The 25,177-nt window shown below is 39.9% G+C and overlaps 2 protein-coding genes across 14 annotated transcripts in view; both read left to right on the top strand.

Annotated features, from left to right (window-relative positions):
* clasp1a (cytoplasmic linker associated protein 1a) overlaps positions 1–6,274 on the top strand; it is a 92,050-nt gene extending 85,776 nt beyond the window's left edge. Inside the window, 2 exon segments of the mRNA XM_063887701.1 lie at positions 455–571; positions 4,101–6,274. Of these exon segments, the coding sequence (XP_063743771.1) occupies positions 455–571; positions 4,101–4,187 (204 nt within the window). The 3' untranslated portion in view covers positions 4,188–6,274.
* Positions 6,275–7,445: 1,171 nt separating this feature from the next.
* On the top strand, positions 7,446–24,550 carry tfcp2l1 (transcription factor CP2-like 1). Of its 13 annotated transcripts, none has more exons than XM_063887028.1 (15): positions 7,446–7,609; positions 8,056–8,204; positions 9,824–10,047; positions 11,925–12,030; positions 12,501–12,607; positions 13,326–13,478; positions 15,191–15,301; positions 16,257–16,357; positions 16,731–16,782; positions 16,892–16,985; positions 17,126–17,216; positions 18,132–18,232; positions 20,247–20,389; positions 22,339–22,390; positions 23,889–24,550. In XM_063887028.1, the coding sequence occupies exons 1-15, from the start codon at positions 7,551–7,553 to the stop codon at positions 23,924–23,926; spliced, it is 1,581 nt and encodes a 526-aa protein (XP_063743098.1). In that variant the 5' UTR covers positions 7,446–7,550; the 3' UTR covers positions 23,927–24,550. The 13 variants fall into 13 exon arrangements, 9 of the variants coding, with proteins under 9 accessions (XP_063743098.1, XP_063743096.1, XP_063743097.1 ...); XM_063887026.1 differs by having other exon boundaries at positions 17,090–17,216; XM_063887027.1 differs by having other exon boundaries at positions 17,090–17,216; positions 18,150–18,232; positions 23,889–24,549.
* Positions 24,551–25,177: the final 627 nt, after the last annotated feature.

Below are 25,177 nucleotides of genomic sequence, written 5' to 3'. Positions count from 1 at the left end.
TTGTTTATTAATTGTTCACAGCTGGTAAATAAAATGTGGTGATGATTAAAGGTTTTTGTGTTAATGTAAGAGCAGTTAAAACAGACCTGTCAATTTGAGCGGGAACACCACAACAAGGGGGGGAGAAACGAACACAACAGGTGGGTTAAGAAAAGCAAATTAAACCAACATTAATAACTATCGTTAGCTACACAAAAGTGCTTAACGTGTAGTAAATAACACAAAAGCAAGGCTTTTTTTCGGGGAAAGGCAGAGAAAATTCCTGTCGGCTCCCAAAGGGCTTATTTGGACAATGTACATATTTGGACTCTGGGATTATTTGCCTTATTTGTCCCTGGAAATGTTTGCGTGTACTCTGCACTCTCCTGCGACTCCGCCCATGTTCCTGCTGACCCCTGATGTGTGTGTGTGTGTTTGTGCGCACCGTGCCTGATGCTGCCTCTTCCCTCTGCAGGGCTATGACAACACAGAGAGCAGCGTTCGCAAGGCCAGCGTGTTCTGTCTGGTGGCTATCTACTCTGTGATTGGAGAGGATCTCAAACCCCACCTGGCACTGCTCACGGGCAGCAAGGTAACAAGTGCGGCGTACACACACACAAACACACACAACCTTTTTAACCTCTTCAGCAGATGCAGAGCCTTATCGCCTTCCCATGCTGTTATTTCTCAGCAGGTTTCGGCCGGTTGACCAATTAGAAAGGGTCATAGTTGTCCTACTTCACTACGACATGTGTCCTTGTGTTATGTAAGGGTTGAGGTCTGATGGGGGGGGGGGGGGGCCCTCCCCTCCTCTCCTCTCCTCTCCTCTCCTCTCAGATCTGTTGGACAGCTGCTTATCTGAAAGGAGCCTGACACACTCCGTATGGATTCACCGTCCCCACATTCTGAACTTGTGCTTTGGCATGCAGTCTCACAGCAGATACTTATCCCAGCAGTGTGATGTTTTTCCCTGAAAAGGTATAGAAATCGGCATTAAGCCTGATTAGGAAGGTAAAGAGCACAGTTAAATAATAACTTGACAAATTATGTAATAAAATGTCCTGATTGATACTGATCAACATTTTTGATAATATCCTTCCTGTAAGAAACACCGAACCATCCTGAAGACACTTCAGCGGTTCTGACACTAATTCAGTCAAGCCCTTTAAAACTAGATCAGATCCTCCACATCAAAATCTGTCGAGGTGTAATTGAATAAAAATGACAAAACGTTTCCACTCGTTGCAGCTTTTTCTTTAATCCAAAATCAATTGGAACCTCTTTTTGAAAGCAATATAACAGAGGAACAGGAGAGGAAAAGGAGACACTTTCATACAAATTGAATGGACTGTTTGGTATACCATGAGCCATCTTCCTGTATTCTGAGATCCACTCTGATACTTCCACAGTGGAACATTCATGGCAGTATGTCATACAGCAGTGGTCTCCCATTTCTGTCTCGTCACACCTCAAAGCAATGCCTTGTCCACTTACAATCTCTAAAATATGACCATCATTATAACCAAACAGTGATTCTTTACTATTTTATTTGAATACTTCCAGTACATCTAGCCACTCATTTACAAAGGAAACCAGTCTGAAACATTAGGATAAATGGGAAATCACTGATGGACATAATGGTGTAAACCAGCGGTGTCCAAACTACGGCCTCTGGTCCATTTTGAATCAGCATAATGGAAGTATAATGGAATATGTCCCCCACATGAAACTTGTGCTTAGCTTATATTGCACTTCTTAATTATATATCCAAACATATATTACACAGTAGTATTCATGTGTTAGAAAGCCCAATGTCAAATCCGTCATTTTAAGTAACAAGCTTAAAATATACCCTTCACATTTCCCCTTATTTTAAGCAGTCTGAGGCTTGTGTTTTAAGGAATGAGCTGCCAACAGAATTAATGAAACCCTTTGGAAAACTGTGATGTAGGCTGTTTTTAAGTTTGAACCCTAATGTACCTTTTTTGATTAATTTGAGTGATTTTGCTAAGTTATAACTTAACCTATAAGGCAATATACCTCACCTCTAGTGAGGGCGCAGACTTCCGTATCTTTTTCTGTATGTGGCCCTTGGTGGAAAAAAGTTTGGACACCCCTGGTGTAAACTATTTACTAAAGAGTTTATCTAAAAATTCCTCACTGTTAGTCTGACCAGCTCACAGCCTGTGGAGTCGATGTAGTAGGGAATCTGCCATCAGAATTAGAATCAGACCACCTTTATTCACCACACAGAGCGCACATGTACATTATTACAGCAAAGGTTAAGAGCCAAAAAAAGCTTAACATTATTCAAGAGGCATGCTTAAAATATTAAAATAAAAATGTAAATACAGGAAAAAAGTGCATCATGTATAAAACCCTAGACAAGAAATCTGTGCACTGTGCAAAACATGAAGAAGACAACTTGATGAGCTGGAAAACATCATTTAAATTTGCAAATGCTTGTACATGATCATCCACGGCCTGCAGTGAGAGGAGACGGCCTTATCCCACTCAGGAAAAGTTAACTTAGTCAATCCACAGTTTCTGTATAAACTGCTCAACAATGGAAATCAATCCCAGCCACAATCAGAGAACAGAATACCCTCAGTTGATTTAAATCCTGTTAAAAACATGGTTAGTGAGGAATCAGCTGTCAACACTGAGACAATCTACCCCCCTGTGTGTGCCTCAACCTGTAGCTGTCTTCCTGCTGTGTATTATGTAATGTATGTTGCATGGTTTTACTGATAGTATTTGTAAATGAAATGTGTTGTTAGGGAGACTTACAACATCTGTCCAGGGACTACAGATGAACAATAGAAATGTTGATTAATGTGAACTGTCCCTGTTGGTTAAATAAATATAGTGATAGCTGCCAGGTGATAGTATTAAAGGTGGAAGTATATACTGCAGTTGTTTAGTTAATGTCTAACTAAGAGATAGCAGCCATCAATAATAACAATTATTATTATAAAGCAGTATATATTCACATTGCACATAAGTGCTATTGCACAGCAGAGGTGTTATAGTCTTTCTGGTTATACAGTATGTGTGCTACTAAGGGAAGATGAATTAGTAAATTAATCACATTATGTTAAAGGTCTCCTATTATGCTCTTTTATGGCATATATTATAGGTCTCAAATATATAAAAAAACATGTCTGAGTTGTTTTGCTCAAAATACCAAACAGATAATTGATTTTAGCATGTGCGCTGTCCCTCTGTTTCAGCCCTGTTTTCGAAAGTGCTGATTCTGTGACTATCGCTTTCATGCAAATGAGCTGAAGCTGGCCACGCCCCTTTGGATCGCAGATCTCTGAGAAGTTTCTAACGGAGAAACTCAGCTAAACGCTGCCGTGATTAAACGCCATATTATGTTCCAAACCACATCCAGCATTATTTCTGAAACACTTCTCAGTGTTTACCACTAGAACAGAGACATTATATGTATTATATACAACAACTCTAAGTCCCTCCTGCAGACATCCTGCTGAACACACACACACACAGAGGTGCTGCAGAGGGGATTCAGGTCCCAACTGTATATGGGGGACGATAGGTTAAGACGTGTCACGTGGGCGGGACGTTGCCAGGAGTTCAATGTAAAGCCAGTCCACATTTCGGATATGACGTCATAGCAAATCTGGATCAGCTTGTTTGTACCCCCGTTTTTAGAGATGTGGGTAAGGAGGAAAAGAGAGAGGGTTGTATTTTCTGACACTTTGTGAGTCTCCTTACACACCGGGGACACATATTTACGTAGAAAAGACAGCAAAGTGCATTTTGCATAATAGGGGACCTTTTAAGAAATAAATAAATTCACAAGTTTAAACCATAGTTGTGTTATTTAATGAAGAGTTAAAACAGTTAACAGAATTTATTTCTAGCTGGAAGGCCAAATGTTTGCAGCAGCTAATGTTACAGCATCTGACCAAATCACACAGAACAGAAATGATCTATACAGGAGCAGGAGACAAAGGGTCACAAGTTATGGTTCCCTCCGCATGATACTCTGGGTCAGAGCCAGTGAGCCGAAGCAACAGATGTAGAAGAAAAGAACTATGAGACCTAAAAGATACATTTCCAGGACAATGACCGTCTCTTATCTTTTTCTCCAGATGAAGTTACTGAACCTGTACATCAAGCGAGCGCAGACCACCAACAGCAACAGCAGCAGCTCCTCAGACGTGTCCTCTCACAGCTAGGGGACAGAAGGACTCCTCCTCCTCATCATACTGCTCCTCCGCACACAGGAAATCCTGTCAGCAATCTTTAGTTCCTCCTCCCTGATTTTGCTCTAGAAACTTTTGAATGTAACTGTGGATTGGGTTGAAATGGGAGGGGGGGGGGAAACAACAGTCATCACTTTGGGAAAATAGAAAAATATCTCTTTCTTTTCATCCTCCCTTTTCCTGTTGCAGCCTGTTTTTCCTCTCACATTAGGTAAGGTAAAGAGGGGAGGCCAGGAATCATTCAGAACCAGAGGGGAGGAACTTGTGTCAGATGGACTACAGTTTGGGATGTAATGTCATTTGGCTGGCCCAGTGATGGTAATAAGCCCTGTATGTTTTGGGATGAATTTTGGTTTAGGGAGCTTTAAAAAACGAATACTTAAACAAAAAAAGATGGTTAAGTCAAACAATTGAAAGCGTACTGTAGGATCATTTTTAGTTCCTGTTTAATCAGTTTTTTAAATGCTTATTTTAAATGAAGTGGCTAAGGCAATTGAACCCCCTTTCCCAAAAACATTGTTACACTCAACAAAGCAGCAGGAAAACTTCCAGCTACATAATTGACAGTCCTTCAAATACTGTGCAGACGAATTGAAGAAGAAATTGTTAAACTGCACTGTTAAATTCGTCTTGAAATTTACAATCAGCCGAAGATGAAGCTGTGCTGCCTGTACTCTCTCACAGAACCTCCTGCACTCATTCTGTTAAACACGCTATCCCCACGCCAGTGTGAGGCTGTAGGTCTCTGAGGTTGCTGCTCAGCAGAGACCGTGTTGAGGAGGAAGTCCTGCTGTAAATACTGCAGATGCTTCCTGCTGGGATACGAGTGATCGGAGACACCAATAAGACATTTCTAGGCCTTATTCACTCCACAGGTTGACTGGGACTCCTGTACAGCACTTGGCTCTCAGAAAGATGTGAATCTGCGGGACCCGGTTTGACCTGTGACCGTGTAACTACGGTATTAGCCGTTTCCCCCACACAGCTTCTGCAATAACTCTGAATCCATTCATTTCAGTATTTTGTACATACACTTTTTGACCATTGCTTCGCAAAGTTTTACATAGTGTCAAAGAAAAAACAACCACCTTTTTGCACGCTAGCAAAAACACCCTGCATGTAGCCTGCAGCTCATGCCAACACGCTGTTTTAAAGGGCCCGGGTTATTGGCTGTTAAAGTGCACTTGTGACATCATCAGATGACTCCTCTCTGATTTGAGCAGAGGAGGTGGCCACAGACATCAGCCACATGTATGTAAAAGGTACAAAACATGTACTTAAACCATGTGTTCCGTGTATTAAAGCAGGTGGAAGTCACACCTCTTTTTGTTGCAGTGTTAAGATTGAGGAACCCAGAAGCTTTACAATGTTGGATGTTGCTCCGAGTCCAGCCGTGGATCCCTAATCAGGAAAAGGTTTCCTCCCTCTGATCACGCTCTGATTATTGGTTCACTATGATTCACTATGGTAGAAAGGGATCAGACTCATTATGCCTTTTTAAATTCTGTTGTGACCGAGTCCTTGGAGGGACGGTTTGTGACTCACTGTTTTATTTGAGTGGTGTTTCATACCACTGCGAGTGAGCCGACCGGGGGTTATTTAAGTAAATGAATGTACAGACTTATGTGTTATAATAGGCAGCATCTGAAGTCTAGGTGCTGAAAATGGTTTTGGCAAAGTGCAGCCCTGTACACTGCAACATGCCTGTCTGCTCTCTACCTTACTTTCCTTCTCCTGAATCCTCTCAATCTGTTTTATTTTAAAGCCATGTGATGCAGATGCAGACCTGGCACAAGGGGGGAGTCGACCAATCTTCAAAGGAGCATATGTAATCCCATTACTGCTATAGAAACAGCTGTTCACTATGCATGTTCTCCAGTACACTGTCTTTCTTTTGTCTCCGTCGCTCATGTAATATTCAAACCTGTATTTATATTTGATTTGATTTTGTTTTCTCATCAACTGTACAGAAGGTTTTTTTTTGTTAACTTCCACCTGTGATAGGTTTGCAACAATGTAAAGAAATGGTTTGCTCTAGAAATAAACCAACGAAGAAGTGATCTGGATGTGTCTCTGCTTCTTCCTCTCAGAATGATCAACACAGAGAAGAGTCAGTGTGTTCCTGTTTTCTTCTGCCTGCAGCTCTGCGGCCACAGGGGGCGCTGCCTGGAGTGTGCAGGGGGTGAACATTAACCAGCAGGGTCAGACTGCAGCTGTGCGCACATGTTCCAGTGGACCGTGCCTATCAGTGGGGGAATGTAACTAAGTACTTGAACAAAAGTACTAAAGTATGTGTTCAGGGTACTTAACTTAAGTATTTCCATTTTATAAAACTACACTGTCACAACTCCGAGACATTTGTTCAACCGCTTTAATTACGTTTCGAATGCACTTTTCCATCCCCTTCCTGTCTGCTGATTCACCATGTGTCTCCAGAGGATGTTTAATGTGAGTGAAGAACTGATGGATGGTGTTTCTAAATGCTCCTTTATCCTTTTACTTCACTACATCTTAAAGTTAAATATGGCACTCATTTCTCCACTCTATATGTGTGACAGCTGTAATTACTTTAACGTACATAATATGAATAGTTAATATAATAGTTGTTGAAGTACAGATGAAACTATTAGCAGATAAAACCACGTCAGTCCCATTTATCGTTGCTTTCCTAAAATGATTTATGTTATATATATATATATATATATATATATATATATATATATATATATATATATATATATATAATTTTGTGTTTTTTTTGTAGATTTTTTTCAGATTTTTTAATTTTAAAGAACATTTTCCTGAAATACTTGACTTAAATACTGGTAATGTTTCCACAATCGGAATAGCTCCTCCACACTTGGGATTGAAGTGTCTGATGAAGCAGAATTTTGCCAGATATGTTTAATTTAGCATCCACTACTTTATATACACTATATTCATTTTATTGTAATATTATATTATACCAGATCCTGCAGCCGCCTCATGTTTGTTTTCACCTCCACACAACATTACTGAGAGTGAGTACAATGGGAGCTGCTGGCAGTGTCAACAGCTGGTCAGGTGAGGCTGCTATTAATGCATCAACCAAGCTAAACATTGGGAAGGGGGGGGGGGGCTGTAGCACACTCCCCTCTCTAAGGTCATCCAAGGTATGCAGAGAGAGTGGGAGTACTGATGACATCACAGACACCATATAACAGGCAGGCGCTGAGGTCTAGCCGCAAACCTCTCTGAGCTGAGACCTGAGGAAGCCAAAGCTGCGTCTGCCTCCACCACCACTTCCCCCCCTTCAGCTGTGATCCCGGGACACAAGAAGACACCGCCCTGGAGAATATGCTGTTCTGCCACCCGCAGCCTGAGTCCTACCACCAGCACTCTGCTAGTTACATTAGGTAAAGCACAGAGCAACTTTGGAAACATCTGGATTTCACTGGGGGAACGTTTTATTTACAACGGGTTAAATCAAAGTGTCAATGCAAAGCAGCGATGTTTACTTTACATGCACACGAAAATATAGAAGTAGAAGTGCTCATAGTGCTTACAACACATTTGCACATCAGCAGCATTTAAAAAAATGTCCACCGCCATGTAACATTTAAAAAAAACAATGTACTTTTTATAAAATGATTTGTGTCTCCTTTAATGGAGCAGTACATTCAAAATCAATATTAAGGAAACAAATTTAGATTAAATGGGATTTTACCCCACCTCTTAACTCGAACCAGATTAGTGACATTGTGTTTCTAACCTTTGTTTCTAAACTTAAATGATTCGATAAAAGCGAGTCCGGGTGGTGACCTCTCGTCCTCAGCCCCTCTTCTTCCCTCTGCTCTTTCAGAGAGGCCCTGGCACCTTTCTTGAAAGATGAAGAAGCGAGGCTCACGGCTGAAAGTGTTGCTAAGAAAACCCCGCTGCAGGTCGTCCTGTGTGCTGCCACCTCGCCGGCTGTGAAGCAGCAGGAGGAGACGCTCACTTATCTCAACCAAGGTAGCTATCTGCGCTGCGAGGTGAATGTCCATGCTGATTGAATGGACGGAGCTCACTTGTCACATGTTCCCTGCAGCTGACATTAACGCTGATGCAGGATTTCAAATCCATTGTGCCTTGGGGTTGGGCTAAATCTTTATCGATTTAATCCAGATCACTTGTATACATTGACATTTATACCCCAAGTTTGGCACCCTGCGGCCACCGTAAAGTCAGAGTGCGCAGCAGTCGCAGCTCTGGAAGTTCCTTGGATTCAAAGTAACACATAATATTTATTTATTTTTATGAATGAATTATTTAGTTATATAGCTATATTGTTTTTAGTTGTTCAGCTAATGATCATTTTCCTTATTGATTTATCTGCCGTTTTATTTCCGATTTCTTATTTTATTAATCAAATGTTTTATTATTATTTAGTCACTTCCTTGTCTGACCAACATTTAAACTTGGAGATAGTGTATTTCATGTCAAATCACACACATCTTATGACATGTTTGAGAAGCTAGAGCCGGAGAATATTTGTTATTTTTAGTCATAATTATTTATGAATTATTAAGATAAACCATTTTACTTTCTTTCATATTGCAATCTGTGGTTACATTTAAATCTGGAAATAATATTCTGTTGATGTTATGATGCCGATTGGCAGGAAGGGGGTGTGGCAAAGGGCGGCGGGGGGGGGGGGGGGGGGGGGAGGGCGATGTCACTGTCTACAGACGCACACGCCTGCTGATTCGGCTGATTTGAATTTGTGTTCTGTTATTAGGCTCAACAAGTTTCTGAAATCTGAAATTTCCAAGCAGGAAATGTAACTCTCATGAATGAAGATGGACGGATTTGATAGATTCAGTTTTATTTCTTTTTCAACATTAAAATATGTTGAATGTAATATGACGATGTTTTCCTTCCATAGATTTCAGTATTTAGGAGACAGTAGTTAAAACACACACACTGGCTATCCTATAACAATGGACTGTCATAACTATAATAACATAAATGAAAATGATTAACCAACCTACTGTTGTCATGGTAGCAAGGTTTGAAAGCCATCAAATCAAAGGCTATGAATTATTGATCTGTGTGCTACCTGAGCTGCTACATGTGTCTACTGTCATCTCCTAAACTAACTCACCCTCTTTTTATCCTTTTGTCTTTTCTTCTCGCCGAAATGTGCTCCGACCTCACATCCTGCTCTGCCTCTGATCTTCTGATTTTTTCTGAAACATTTGACTTGTGCTTTATTCATCTCCAAGTTTGCCCTGCATATCTGCTGTACAGTAATTTGGTTTGAAACACATTAACAGCGAGCTTCCTGTCACTACTGCTCTGCCATGTCAGGATGGCTGTAATGACCAAAAGGTAATTGCCATGAGGGTCCACAGATCAGTATTTATACCTTAAAAAGCATTCACAGTTAGTCTTAGTGTCCCCCTGTGGTTATTGAATGATATTTTATTATAATACTTAGCTTCATATTTGATCAGAAGGGTAAAAGTGTTATCTGCCTTCATATATTTCTAATTTGATTTAATTTCTATCTCCACTGCCCCTCTTTTCTGATTGACTGATTTCTCATTTTTCAATTTTAATCAGGTTTTTTTTAATGTTTTAAAATGTAGGTCAGTCCTACGAAATCCGTTTGCTTAACAGAAAACTAGTGGAGTATACAGATATAAGCTGCAAATATGTAAAGGTAGGTGTGCGGTATTGTGTTTGTCTTTTTTTTTACCTTCACATGACCTCTTCCTCTTTCTGCTCCTGTCTGTTTTCATGTAGCCATTTCCTGGTTTGTCACAGGTCCCTGAACCTTCCTTCCACTTCAGGGGCCGGGGTGTCCGCCTCGGTGAGCTTGGTACCATCACCCAAACGTGCCTTTTCCTCCTTCCTAGATTTAACACACACACACACACACACACACACACACACACACACACACACACACACACACACACACACACACACACACACACACACACACACACACACACACACACACACACACACACACACACCTCCTCTGCCCTTCCCTTCTCTACAGTAAACACTCTTCTTATGAACAACCTGCTTGTGTCTGCATCACTGGGATTGTTTTCAGAAAGACTTTGGCATCATTATATCAGTTTTACTTCTGGATGTTTTTTTAATGGAAATAAAAAGATTAAATGTTGTATTCCTGATGCCATGTCTTCTGAATCAAACCCAGGAGCAGCATCATTTCTGCCATGCAACGTTATTTTGTACACAGGTTGTGACTAGATTTCAGAGGTTTTAAGGCATTTGTCAACACACTTGAGAGTCAGGAGAGCTCCTTTTATTCCCTTTCTATGTGAGTGCATCCACTTCACATGTCTCTGTGGTCAGGCTGCGTTAGCACGGGCCTGTAAAGTTAGCGGTAGCATCCTAGAAACGCAGGAATGGGACAGGTGGCATCTCTGCAAACACATGACGTGCTGCAGGGCTTCTGAGAGCTGCTGCTCAGTCAGGCCTGAGGCCCCCCCATAAATTTACTACAGATGCATGGTTCTGCAGGTGGTTACTTTAATTTGTTGATTTATTTTATGTGCTGGCAGGCTTCACAAGGTTGCTTTTAAAGAGGCGCTCCACAGTGCTTTCATAAAGAGGCTTGATTGGAATGGAGAAAATCAAAGCAGCTGAGGCCAGTGTTTAGTCCAGAGCAGAGATTTAAGGTGGTATGGCCCCTCTCTAACTCCTTATTGGTTGAGTAGGCCGTTATCAATTATTGGTAAGCTGCATCACCACAAGAGGGGGTTCCACATAGTTAGCTAGTGACCTCTAATGGCCGGAATTACAATAACAGGAGTTAGGGGAGAACATGGTCAACTCAAAAGAGGGACAGTCTGTGGACAGACGTCAGGGTGGACGGGTCAAACACACACAGGAGACCACTGTTCATGTCCCTAATACCGCCATCATTTTTCCTAATTGACTTACATTTTCTTAAGTTACGTAACCAACAAACCCCTTTTCATGTGCTGATATCTATCGAAATGACAACAATTCTCACAAATCCTACATTTCCCCTAATGCAACTGGATATTGCCCCTTGTTAGACCCACTTGCTAACATGCAAACTTTGTAACAAAGCTCTCTGTTGAAAGGTTACATCAGGGATTCTTTTAATAAAGTTAATTCTCCAAAGCAGATCTGATGGAGTGCCTCTTTAATGAGGTCCTTCTCTTAGGAGCAGGGAGAGGAATATTTTAGTTTTGTCTGATATGTTGACCGATATGCTAAATAGCCAGCACGGAGTGTGTCAATAAGCTAGTCCCAGAAGCTCCGGGCTCTGCAGCACATGCAGTCAGAGAGACGCTATTTGTCCAGGGTTCCCACACCACTTGAAGATAGTGAATTGGAAATTAAATTATAGAACCAAACACTCTTTTTGGTTTGACAATAATTTCTAAGATCATAAGATACGATTCTGACTATTTCACACCCAACATTTGTACATCTCAGCAGAAGCTTCTTGACGATGCTAAGTTGAGATGTCAGAGAGTGTGGGAGCCCTGATCTTTGTCGGTGCTGCATCAACTGCAGACATCTGATACATTTGCTCCTCCTTAACCTGCCTTCAATGAATAAAAGAGGGGAGCCTGTTTGCACGTTGCCCAACAGTCCCGCTGTTTGGCCATGTGCGGGCGGCCCCGCTCCAGCTGTATCTGTTCTGTGCTCTGAACTCCTGATCCCGCCTGTTCACAGAGCATTGTGCGCGTGGTGTTTCATGACCGCCGACTGCAGTACATGGAGCACCAGCAGCTGGAGGGATGGAGGTGGAACCGACCTGGAGACCGGATCCTTGATATAGGTGAGATGACTGTGAGTTGTTAGATCAAAGCTCAGTGATACAAAAAAGGTCAAAGATCACTGATCACTGATTTCCACTGGACCAAAAACCCATTAAATCAGGATTTTACTCTATTGGGAAGTCAGCATTTATTCTCCAGACATATGACTCAGCAGTTATCCCTGCATTTTTCAGCTTGACCTACCTCACAGTGATCATACACGCTCATTTTCACACCTTTCCTCACCTGTTGATACGGTCCAAACTGAAATTTTTTATTCATATATTGCATTTGCTTAATTATTGTGGTGCGTGTAACGTGTGACATCACCTTTTTTTCCACTTAGATGTGAATCCCTTTAGAGAAATAACTGAAGATGCTCCAACAGAACACTCTGTCAGGACTCCATGGGTCATAGCAAGAAACTCGTTTAGAAACCGTCTTTTAGGGCTTTATAAGAACTGCAAAGTGACTGAGTGATGATTTGCAGATATCCCGTTGTCAGAGGGGATTGTGGAGCCCCGTTCACACCCCATGCATCTCAACACAATCGAGTTCCTCTGGGATCCTGTGAAGAAGGCTTCTGTTTTCATCCAGGTACAGAGAGATTCACCGTCAGGAGGAGGGGTTAATACATTACTCACACACAGAGTGGGGAGGGTTCTTTCAAAAATAGTCTGTTACAATCACTAGTTAAAATAATGTAATCAGAAAGTATCACAATATAAAAGTAATGTAACCTGATTGCTTTCCATTACTTTGGGATCACTTCAATATCAAATGCAATGCAAATAAATTAATAAAATATCAATAAGATTTTTTTATTGAAGTGTATTATGTAACAAAACAGAATAATGTGACCTTAGAAAAGAAGAAACCAAGAGATTTAGGATCAGAATGTGTCCTCTTTAAATCATTGGCAAGCCCTCACAGAATAGTAGATAATAAATGCTGTTTTATTTTAATAAATTAATTAAGAGCAAACTCTTTCTTGTGGATTAATAAATCAGGTGTTCCCCTACTGCATTAAAAAAAGACATTTAAATAAAGAACGTAGCCTAAATGAAACCAAAAAGAAGTCAGGCAGTACGTAAACCTATAATAAAGTATGTTTATCTTTATTGATCCATTGTAATCCTGCTAGAAATCCTATTTTTTTAAATGTAACAGTAATCTGATTGCACATTTTCTTAATGTTGTTGTAAGGGAGTAAAGTTACTGTTTTTGTTTCCTGATAACATCATCCCGTAACATGTAATCCCCAAGCCTGCTAACAAATGTATCCTCAGTATTTTGTCGTCTTGTGTGTTCCCAGGTAAACTGCATCAGCACTGAGTTCACCCCCAGGAAGCACGGAGGGGAGAAAGGAGTGCCGTTTCGTATCCAGTTGGACACTTTCAGCACCAATGAACACGGGGAGTACATGGAGCATGTCAGCTCTTCCAGCTGCCAGGTTAAAGTCTTCAAGGTATGAAACTGCCCGCCCACTGGCATCATCTGTGTGTTGCACCAGGTTATGTCCTACAACTGGGCCAGGTAACACATCAGAAAAATAACCTAGAGGTATCTGTAGCCCCTTTAACTGGAGAGATAACCACTAACACCTGGCTCAGTGGGGGGTTTCCCAGGATTTATGACTGCAATAATTATCTGTTATCAGTTTGACGTGTGATGCTATATGGCAGACACTGACAGAACATAAAATACATGATATTAGCAGGGAACAGAGTGGTGCAGTGAAGACGTTTTTTGTAGGCCAACCTGAGAGTTAGCATCGCAAAAGGCTCCCTCCACAAAAAGCAATGGGATCTTTCCACTGCAAATGGTAAAAAATATTATGTGGCAAACACAGTCATATCCCGTTTATTTCAGCAGAATAATTTCTACATATTGACACCACTTTGTGATTTTTGAAGTGTTAATATGATCACCAGAAGTACAAAAATCACGGTCACATGGCTGCGCAACACCTCCGCTAAGCTAATGGCGGCTAATGTTCAGTGTGATGAAGTTTAGTAGTCTATTTAATTTGTCAGCGCCCGTTGTTTTTATCACACATAGAAGCTTCGAACATTCTCAAGCTCTGACGTATTTTATGTTATAGAACAGAACCTGAACATCTCTTCAACCCGTGTTAACCCCAGATCATCAGGCTAACCACAAACTCATTCAAAAAAAACATCGACTCATTTCTGTACCACTCTACATTTACAGATTACATGCAACAGAATTTCATAATAAGGACCCAAAATAAAAGTAACTTTTCCCTGACAGTTACATGACAAAAATGCTTTATCAAGTTACTGGTAATGCCTCATATTCAGTAAGTCCCCCTTTTGCGGCCAAAACCACCCTGCCCCGTCAAGGCCTGGACTCCACTAGACCTCTGAAGGTGTGCTGTAGTGTCTTACACCAGGACGTTAGCAGCAGATCCTTTAAGACCTGTAAGTGACGAGGTGGGGCCTCCATGGATCGGACTTGTTCATCCAGCACATCCCACAGATGCTCGACGGATTGAGATCTGGGGAATTTGGAGGTCAAGTCAACACCTTGAACTCGTTGTTCCTTACCACCAAACAGGGCTTGCCAACGGTTTAAAGTTTGTTCTTTTCTAAGGTCGCATTGTTCTGTTTTTTACTTAGTACACCAGGGATCCTAAAACATTTTATTGATATTTCTTCTATTTTGTATTTCTTTTTTATTTGCATTTAATATTAAGATAATCCAAACGTAACGGGAAGTAATCAGATTTCATTAGTTTTATAAGGTGATACTTTGAGTTATTGTTGCTAGTACTTAGTATATACTCATAGTAACCTGTTTATAATGTACTAATGTAACAAACATGCATTAGTATGCTCTCCTCGAAACCAGCAGATTCAATTGACAATAACCCCGTAAAAACAAACGTTATCCAAAATAAAACTCATCAGAAACTTGTTTGTTGGTCTTTCCACTTTTCTATCAATCACTCACTCTGGTGTGAGAGTAACAGGGACTGAGAATAAGTAACAGATATGAAACAAGTAACATGTCCTGGCATCCTTACTGCTCTCTAATGTGTGTAATGTTTATACCCCTGCTTCCTAGAGCATGTGATCTATTACATACACACAAAACTGGATTATTTTTCTCTGCATACATACATTGTGTCAGGTGTTTATACTTCCATCTTTTAAGCCTAAAGGAGCTGATCGCAAACTGAAGACGGACAGGGAGAAGATTGATAAGAAGGCGCTGCAGGACAGAGAAAAGTACCAACAGTCTCATGAGAGCACTGTGCTCAAAGAGGTGAGCCCCCCCCAGTTCTGTCTCCGGACACATTCCATTCCTTTGTTTGCTTTCATTGTAATGCTGCAACTTTATTGATCTGAATGTATCTGATCTTATCTAATATCTAATCTCAGCCTACAGTAATCTCACTTCATGTGCTGCAGCTCAACAGCTCTGTCAATCATTGGTCGCATCTCTTCTGTGTCTCAGTGTCCAGTGACTCAGCACTTTCTGTGTTAATCTGGTTTGGCATTCATCTCGCAGACAAACAAACTGGATCTGAGCTGAAGCAGGGAAACAATAATGTGTGACTTCAGAGAGGTCACTGAAGGACAGTGCTGAAACAACAACTGAGATCTGTTACTGAAAGTGATAACACAGTGTTAAAATAAAAATAAAGGTCTTTAAGTTCAAGTCCTTAAAAAATGTAATTCGGTAAAAGCTACCAGCCACATGGTTTTCATTAATTATTACGTAGTTTCTCTCTTAGTGCTATATAGTATATATATGTTTTTATTATTCAGGCTTTAATATACAAACAGCTGTTGAGAAGTAATTAGGGTTAATACAATTATCCAAAATATTTCACAAACAAAAGATATATTTATTATTATAAATACAGATTTTAAAAGTATTTTTTAAAACTGTAAAGCTACCTTTCTATGATATTTTGGGTGTAGGGTGAGCTGCAAACAAAACACTGCCATGTCTCTTACATTGAAGATGGTACTGCAATGGGCTCCACCTTCTCACCAGAGAAGTATCTAATCTGCTGTGGGTTTATTTAAGCTTCTGCCTGTTGGAAATAATGTTGATGAGAAGAAAACCCTCAAACAGGGCGACATAGACTAATAGACTTCATCTAGCTGACAGGGGTCAGTGCTAATCCTTTGGAGGTTCATGCAGCACCTTACACAAAGTATTTGACCCTTTGTTGTGATGAAATCGGGATTTACTGTGTTTCTCTCCTAAGTGTTCCCCTTGGCCTGATGCTCTGAACCTCAGCATCCACAGCAGCAGCACTCCATCACCAGTTTACCACAGCTTCCCGACCTCCTGCAGCTTCACAGATGGGTGAGTCAGCATTATCGCCCAATGTTAGCATGTGGGTATAGTCAATGGAACTCTGAAAAACTGTACGTTAATCTATAGGTACTGTTGGTTCATGACGTTGGTTAATAAAGATAAAAGTGTAAAAAGGTATTATGTACTTTGTGTTTCAGTAGCTCTGTTTGTGATTTCAGAGGTCTAAAGTCTGTGGAGCGTTCTTTAGTGTAATGCTAACACATGGAGCTAACAGCTCCCTCTGTGGGTGCTCAACAGGATTTACTATCAGTGAACTTCCTCACTGTGTGTATAGATAAAAGCAGACTATTAGAAATGGACAGACAAACACTCAGCTGATCACTTTAATCTCCTCTTCCTTCCTGTGTGGATGTTTCCGTAGCAACTGTTCTCCAAACCAGCCAGGGGAGCTGCTAATGCCCGCCTGCTCAGATGTAAGTAAGGGACAGCGGTGCAGTGAAAGTGTTAATGTTGCTCTCTTATCCCTTTTAGGCCATTATTTGGAGACTCATTTCAAGGGCTCTTCTTCTTTTTGACATGTAGCACCTCCTGCCATCGTCCTCACCGCAGGACACTCAGCAGTGGCTGCAGCGCCACAGGTTCTCACCTTTCTGCAGGCTCTTCTGCAGCTTCTCAGGTAACGGCACAGAAATAAAAATCACTATTCAGAGAGCAGGCACAGAGCTGATGGCTCAGACTTAAAAAAGTATATGAAATGAAATCCCTGAATATTTTGAGCAGGAAGGAAGCAGAGTGGATCTTCTGCTGTTGTTGCAGGTGCAGATCTGTTGAGGATGAGCAGGGAGGACCTGATCCAGATCTGCGGTCCAGCAGACGGTATTCGCCTCTTCAATACGATGAAAGGAAGGTGAGACATTAAGATAAATGGAGCTAAATATGGGCCAACAGTTTTGATCATTCACAAAAATAACATTTATTTGAAAATGTAAGTTTTGATCCGGATCTTTAAAAAATACTATGATTCATTCAAACTGAAAACACGTTTTCTTTCTCAATCTGAAAGCATAACATCTGTAGAACTGAAAGAAAGCAGGACTCAACTATCAAAGTAAAAGTCAATTTGAGTAAAGATCATTTATTCCAAAAAATTGCTAAAGTGAATCAATATACCCTGAAACTTCATTTTAGTTTGAGTGCATCATTGTATTTTTCAAAGTTCATGATCAAAACATGAATTTTCAAATACATTATTTATAGTATAGTATATATTTATAGTAAATAAATGTAGTGGAGTGAAAGTACAAAGGTTCAAAAAATGTAAATTCTCCAAATGTTTCTGAAGTACAGTACTAGAGTAAAGGTCCTTAGTTACTTTACACACTGCAGGTTAGTTTTATTAGTAAAACTCTGTAAACATCGTATTCTAACCCTAAACTAAAATCCAGAGGAGACAAGATCAAGTTAATAAAAAAATTTTCACATTTATTTCCTTCAATTACTGTGCACTACCAACAAATAATTGAACAGAAGAAGAAGAAAAAGAAAAAGGTTGACTTCGATATACTGTACCATGCACTGGTAAAGATCACCAGTGTTTATTTATACATGACTGCTTTTTAAAGGAAGCAGAGTCATATTTCAGCCCTTGATGTTTCAGAGGTCGTGTTAGTACGTATGTCAATAATGAATACAGATATAGTAAGATAACTTTGATAAACAGAAACATTCCACTACCTGCATTTAAGTCTGACAAGTTAGCCTTAGTGAGGAGGTAAGAGGGCAAACTAAGTCATGTAACTGCTGATGTGTGTCTTACCTACAGCTCTGCTCACGTTCCCAGGTGCATTCAGCCCCGTCTCACCGTATATGTGTGTCAGCAGCAGGCCAGACACCAACCTGCCATAAAGCCGGGGGCTGGAGACAGTAAGTGCACATACATTGTCCTGTGATCTCTATAAATCACGTTTAATATTTTAGTACGCTCTTTAAAGTATCTAAACACATTTTAAAGGACTATCAATGAATACGGAGAGGCACAGTGGGCGACGGGTGCAAACGGCCTAAAACAGTTCCATTTGGAGAAACATGCTGCGGTTTAGAAAACATGCACAGTGCTTACTAATGATGCAAAAAAAATCAGCAAGAAGCTCAAAACAGCGGGACACTAAAAAGTGACGCACACAGATGGGACCGGAGCGCGTGGTGGCGTTCAGGATTATATTACTTTTTATTTGCATTTTATGAAATTGATCACAACGCATACATAACAAAATAAACACATCTAGGTACATAAACTAACTACTTAACAGTTGACAAATCTGAGAGGAAATAATAATAACAACAACAACAACAATAATAAAAGAATAGATACAATATTCATACTATAAATCTTTATTATGATGTTCTATACTTTTTCCCATCTTTCCTCAAAGACATGCATCTGGTTTCTAATTCTCATAGTTGTTGTCTCCATTCCATTGATTTCATTTACTAGATTCTTCCATTGTAGGTTAATTAAGTTATTATGTTTTAGCCAATTACGTTCGTTCAGGATTATAAAACTGGACAACTGTCTCTGTTTTTGGAAACTAACCTAAAATGTTTTAGCGGTTTGTTTGAACAGTCTGGTCGCATGATTCCCTTTGATATTATTGCAGATCTGCTGTAAACTAGCATGTGTAACTATTCAATTCAGATATATTGCCAAAACACTTTTTTGACAGACTGTCTCTGCCAACAGAGACTGTTGTCCAACTTTATAATCCTGAACAACACCTAGCGCTCCGGTCCCAGGTGTGTCCACCACTTTTTACTGTCCCTGTTTTCTGTTGTTTTGGCACATGTGTTTTTATATTTACACCGTTTTGGAAGGTTTCTCCTGATGGAAAGGTTTAGGGCAGTTGTTGCGTGTTTGCACCTATCGGCCACCGTACAGAAGTGCTTCCAGTCATGAATATCAGGAGGTTCTACAAATGGATCTTCAGCGTTGGGTAGTGTTCATTTAAAAAGTAACTGCAACATTACTATCTTTAAAATGTAGCTTGTACCGTTACAGAGTAACCTTCTGAGAAAAGTATTTTTGTTTCACCAAAAGAAAACCATTGGGTGAATGTTGATGTCCAGAGGGCATTTCAGCTACTGTACGCTCACCATTTGGATAGATTGACTCGACCGTTAGCTTCCTTATGTACACTCATAGCAAATGTCAGCCATTGTTGCCTCCGTGTAACTAGTCAGACTGTAGTTGTTATTATTAAGTGATCTTATGGAAGTTTGCATTTCACTGGGAGGTTCTTTAATTGATTGTATAAACTAAAAACATAACTAAATAACGCATTACAATAATTAATACTATTAGTAATATATTAATAATGAATACACTTTTGTTACATTTCTCTTTACAACTACTCAGATTCCTTTTCCCTCAACACTGATGGTCACCAGTACCGGCTCTGACCATTATGCCGCCACCCCTTTTGGTGGGATAGAATTGCGCACTATAGTTTGTCGACTATACGCAATGTAGGCATAGTTTCAGACATTGTTAATAGTTTTAAAAAAACATTTATTTAATTTTTTTCTTCTCCCAAATGTATGGCACCCCCCATAGATGGATGCGCCCTTAGCATTCGCCTATACTGCCTATGTCCAGGTCTGGCCCTGATGGTCAATTTACAGGAAAATAATCTTTTCTGACTGGAGAAATAACAATAAAATGTTGGATGAATGTTAAATGGTCATTCACCCTGTCCTCCCTTTCAAATCTGTCAAACGCTGGTGGCCAAAGCAAGTTGAACATTCTTTAAAAAACTCTGTTTTCACAGCCAAGCTTATAGTCTCACAGTGTGCAAAGACGTCTTTAAAATGAAAAGTGAGGTTAGGTAGTGTTCTGTACATGAAGCAGGTTGATGTGTTCCCTCCTGTGTGTTCCCTGCAGTCTACCACGCTCTGTACCTGGAGGAGCTGACGCTGATGGACCTCTCTGAGAAGATCGCCATGCTGTACAGCATCCCTCCGCAGCAGATCACACACATCTACAGACAGAAGCCCAGCGGGATCCACATCCTAGTCTCTGACGAGGTATCCTTACGTCTCCTATCAACTATCTCTAACTTTACACAAGGGGCTCCTTGGTGGTCCACACTAAGAACTATATGGGTCATTCTAGAATTAGAGGACATTTTCTGTCCCACCTATGAAATGTCTAATAATCCATGCCCAAAATGCTAAAGACTGCACTTGTTCTGCTAGATAAACGTGTCCTTGGAAAGATTGTAAATGCAGTTGTAGGAAAATTGGTTTCAAAATCTTATTTAAAATATCAAATAGCTCTCGAGCTCCTCATAAAAGGGCATTTCTCTCTGCTCCCTCCTTCTTGGTGACCAACTGGCATGTCAAATATAACATTGGTCATTGCTGCATAGTAGGCCGGTTTGAATGTCCCGCCCTCTGTCCCCCCTTTCAACTCTCACATCTCCAATAAAGGCTCTCTGGCCCACAAATACCTTTAAAAAAAGAATTGCCTTTTATTTACTTCTTTTGGTATTCTGTTAATATGTCTCCTGTAAGAGTGAAAAATCATAAACATCATTTCTTTTTAAACTCTAAACTGAAGCTGTGTGGCCCACTGTCAGTGTTTCTGTTTTGTCCAGAATATGAATTGCCTTCTTTTACATTGGATAACCATGTTAAGACTGCAATAATTAACCATTTTTCTTAACAATAAACTCAAAATGTGTTTAACTTATAGTTAGATCAAGAGGTTAATAGACACTTTTGAAATGGATTTCTATTGATTTAAAAGTGCTAGCCCACTGAGCGCTGTTAAAAAGCAACAGATAAAACATCTTATAAAAATGTACCTTTGATGCCTGTTTTCCCCCTAATACATCAGGGAACATGAAAATTAGTATTAGTAAGTAAGTATTGATGTCTAAAGGTCCTCCAATTCTTGGATGGCCCATAATGATACAAATGATGCACAGTGGCGTCAAGCAGGAACAGCCACCACCTGTCAGCATCTCTGATTCTAATAATAAGGAAACACTTAAACCCTGAACCACATTACATCGCCTGTTGATATTGCTTTTGATTGGAGTCTGTTTTAGCCTCAATGATGAGTCTTATTGTAGTTGCATCTGTAAAATCAGATATATTTTGACCGTGGAAACCATTTGAATTTGAATCTTGAATCTTGAATCATTCAATCTTGAATCCATGATCCTTAATGTCACAGCTCAATAAAATCTCTTAAGAGTCCTTGGCCTGTCTTGAGGCGGGCAAGAGATCGACAGTTCAGTCAGCACCAGGTTTTTAGTCCGGCGTTCACACAGACCCAAAAGAATCACACCAAGGGTCTGACCTCGAGGGTTCTATTTAACCTGGTTGTCTTCCACAGAGCAATCATGGCACTAATTCTGCTTAGCATTCCTCCCCTATGCAATAACCCATACATGTGTATATATAATTATACACACATACAGCTCTGGAAATAATTAAGAGGCCACTGCAGTATTATCAGATTCTCTGGTTTTACTATTTATAGATATGTGTTTGAGTTAAATGTTTGTTTAGTTTAGTTTTTGTATTCTATAAACTACTGACAGCACTTCTTTGTGTTGGAATTCAACAGACACTGGACTGGCTGCCATACATGTAGAGATTGAGAGTTAAGAAACATGTGGAGTGGTCGTTTATTTTTTCCTGCACTTCATTTAGTTATTATTTTAAGTATATATGAATGATGCGTGTCCTTGTTGTTGTATGTTTTGATGGCACCTTAAAAAGGAGGAGCTTTCCTCTCTTGCACATATATAATGACAATAAATGCTTCTAATCTAAAGTCTTTATCTGAAGCTGACCATCTGACACAGCCATTCATAGGTTAGCAGAAGCTAATTATTACCTTTACAAGCCTTAATGTGAAGGAGAATGAGGATTTATAGATGATTATATCTGATCTTCTAGCTTGTGATATGCAGCGCTCTGGGAATGGAACACATCTGTTGACGTGGATCTGTGTGTTTCAGATGGTGCAGAACTTCAGGGAGGAAACAAGCTTCATCCTCAGCACTATAAGAGGTAGTCATTTATCAAAGTTAACGTCTGATTCCACAACACACACACACACACACACACACACACACACACACACACACACACACACACACACACACACACACACACACACACACACACACACACACACACACACACACACACACACACACACACACACACACGGTGCAGCTGGACCAGTTGTATTTTTAATGATTGTTTTTTAAAATATTTTATTTTAACTTTTTTAAGCGTTTTGTTACAAAGTATACAACATCTGACAGTATTACATAACATCATTTAAGTAATAAAAGAAAAGACAGAGACTACACATGACAGAAATGTATACAATAACCAAAATAGTCCAGTGTTCTCGGTCTCACGATACCGTCAGGAGTGAATAAAAAAAACAACAACAATAAGACAACACAAACTGCAACAAAAACAAACAAACACACATGAAATAAAAGAAAATAATAATGAAAAAGAAACAAAAATAAAAATATAAAAATAAAAAGCCCTGAGAGGAGAATCCAAACCTTTGATCAGTACAGAACAAATACTAAAATAAAATACAGATATCACATAGCAGCCAGCTTCATACATTAACTATGTAGGTCTCATCAAGCAAGGTCAAGAACGGTTTCCACATTTGTTCATAGTAGTTTGGTGCATTCCCTCTGCTAAGACGCATTTGTTCCAATCTGGAAACAAAGACCATTTCGTTAAGCCATCTCTTAAAGCAAGGGGGTGATGAAGACTTCCAGTCAAGTAAAATATTTTTTAGCTGCTACCATGCCTGTTTTAAGGATCTGCCTACAGTGGGAAGGAAGGGTCGAAGTCTTCTCAGAAGAGCCGAAAATTGCCAGGGTACAGTCTGGATGAATGTTTATTTTATATTGCTGAGAGAACCAATTAAATATATCACGCCAAAAGTTGTCCAGTACTGAGCAGTGCCAGAATAAATGTGAGAGTGTGCCTTCGGCCCTGCCACATCTATCACACATGGGAGACACTGATTCAAATATTCTAGTAAGTTTAGTTTTGGAATAATGCGGTCTATGCGTGACTTTAAATTGAATTAACCGATATCTAGAGTTTATAGAGCATTTATGTATATTTGACAGGCCCTCCTCCCATAATTCCTCCGACAGTGGGACTCCTAGTTCTTTTGCCCATGTATCCCTGAGATGACTAGTACTTGCTGGTGCCTCAAAAGCAGTAATGAAGCGGGAGATCAAATGTTTGGAGTGTGGTTGTAATAGGGGTGTATCATAAAAATTACAACTGTGTGGTCTTGTTGGGAAATCAGAGACTTGCTGCCTTACAAAATGTCTGACCTGTAAGTATCGATAAAAATGTGACTGAGGGAGGTGATATCTAGCCTGGAGCAGGGGGAAGGACACAAAGGTGTTATCTATGTACAAATCTGAAATACAGCGTAGGCCCCTCTCTCTCCAGTCCAAAAACACCCCATCGTATTTTTAATGATTGTTGACTGGATTGTTTTTCTGTCACCCAGATGAAAGCACGGATGGATACCGCGTGGTGTTGAAATGACCTACACACTCTTGAGAACAGTGGAATTGTACAGCTTGTATATAAGTCCTAAGATGTACAGTACAGTAACATGCTGTATTCAGGAGATGGAAATTAGGCATTCGGTCTCCTGTTTTATGATTTTCTTGAATTTTCTTGAATTTTTCTGTTTCATTATTGTTCATGTATTGTTAAGTTACTGATTCATGCTTCAGGTGTCTTGTAATTAAAAGGTGTACATTTTTGGCTCAAACTCGTATAAATGCATGATTTTCCTGATATCAAAGCAGCGTGAGTGACATGCCAACAAAAAGAAAATACAAATGAACAAATTTATGTCGGTTTAATGTCCCTGCTCTTTTTTGGTGCTTGTCCCAGATATGAAATGCTGTCATTTGCTCTTTCTGTTGCATATGATAGATGGAAAACATCAAACAGGTGAATTTGTAGTCAATGTCTTTTGATCACCATGGTTCTACTTCCCTTAAAATAAAGTATTTCACCGATGATATATCCACAGATTTGTAATGCAGGTATGTGAAAAGACAGTGAGCAAAACTCAGGACAAAACTCTTCTGCAGTTTATATCACACTCAGGCAAGGTGTCATGATCTGTCCTGTTTTATTTTGAAAGTTCTTCTTCACCCCCCCCCCCCCCCCCCCCCCCACCGTGTCATGTGTTACTTCCTGTCTCTGTGTTTTCCTGCCTGTTGATTCTCTGGTTGTGTTCTCCTGTGTTTTCCTCCTCCTGCCTGAAATTGCATAACCTTAAAAAGTCTGATTTTCGAATAAAATTAAGAAAAATACAGAATTTAAATTTACTTCATCCCTCCATTTTCTAAGCATCTGGACCAAAGCCTTAGAAAGTAAAACACGATTGACTTTTCAATAAACTATATATTTGATGTCATCAGTCAGAATGCAGTGCGCTTTAGCACTGGCTTCACTCCTCAGGCCCTGAGGACATGTTTATAACTATAAAGGTGAGGGATTGGATACAAACATTGTTTTTAACTTATTTTAATAGGGTAAAATGTACATTCACAACAAGAAATGGACGGACTTGAAACCAAAGTTTGCACATTTCTAGGTACCATATTTGATGTATACGGAGCCCCAGATATGACATGGGAAAAAAATAAAATAAGTTGTGGCCACGAAATATTAATTCGTTCCCACGAAATAGTAATTCGTGGCTCCGTACATGTATACATGCAACTTTCTTGAATAAAGGAGAGGAGAAAAAGAAAAGAAAGCAGGAACATAAAGGAT

The sequence above is a fragment of the Eleginops maclovinus genome, chromosome 7 (genome assembly GCF_036324505.1).
Source record: "Eleginops maclovinus isolate JMC-PN-2008 ecotype Puerto Natales chromosome 7, JC_Emac_rtc_rv5, whole genome shotgun sequence".
Lineage (NCBI taxonomy): Eukaryota > Metazoa > Chordata > Actinopteri > Perciformes > Eleginopidae > Eleginops > Eleginops maclovinus.
The sequence above is the reverse complement of the archived record's forward strand: the minus strand, read 5'-3'. Positions and strand labels throughout refer to the sequence as shown.

Excerpts from the sequence above, each read along its gene's own strand:
- tfcp2l1 (XM_063887026.1), top strand. The coding sequence starts at position 7,551 with ATGCTGTTCTGCCACCCGCAGCCTGAGTCCTACCACCAGCACTCTGCT. Across the intron at positions 16,986-17,089 it reads GCTCTTCTGCAGCTTCTCAG|GAAGGAAGCAGAGTGGATCT; the intron begins GTAACGGCACAG and ends TATTTTGAGCAG. Across the intron at positions 20,390-22,338 it reads ACATCCTAGTCTCTGACGAG|ATGGTGCAGAACTTCAGGGA; the intron begins GTATCCTTACGT and ends TGTGTGTTTCAG.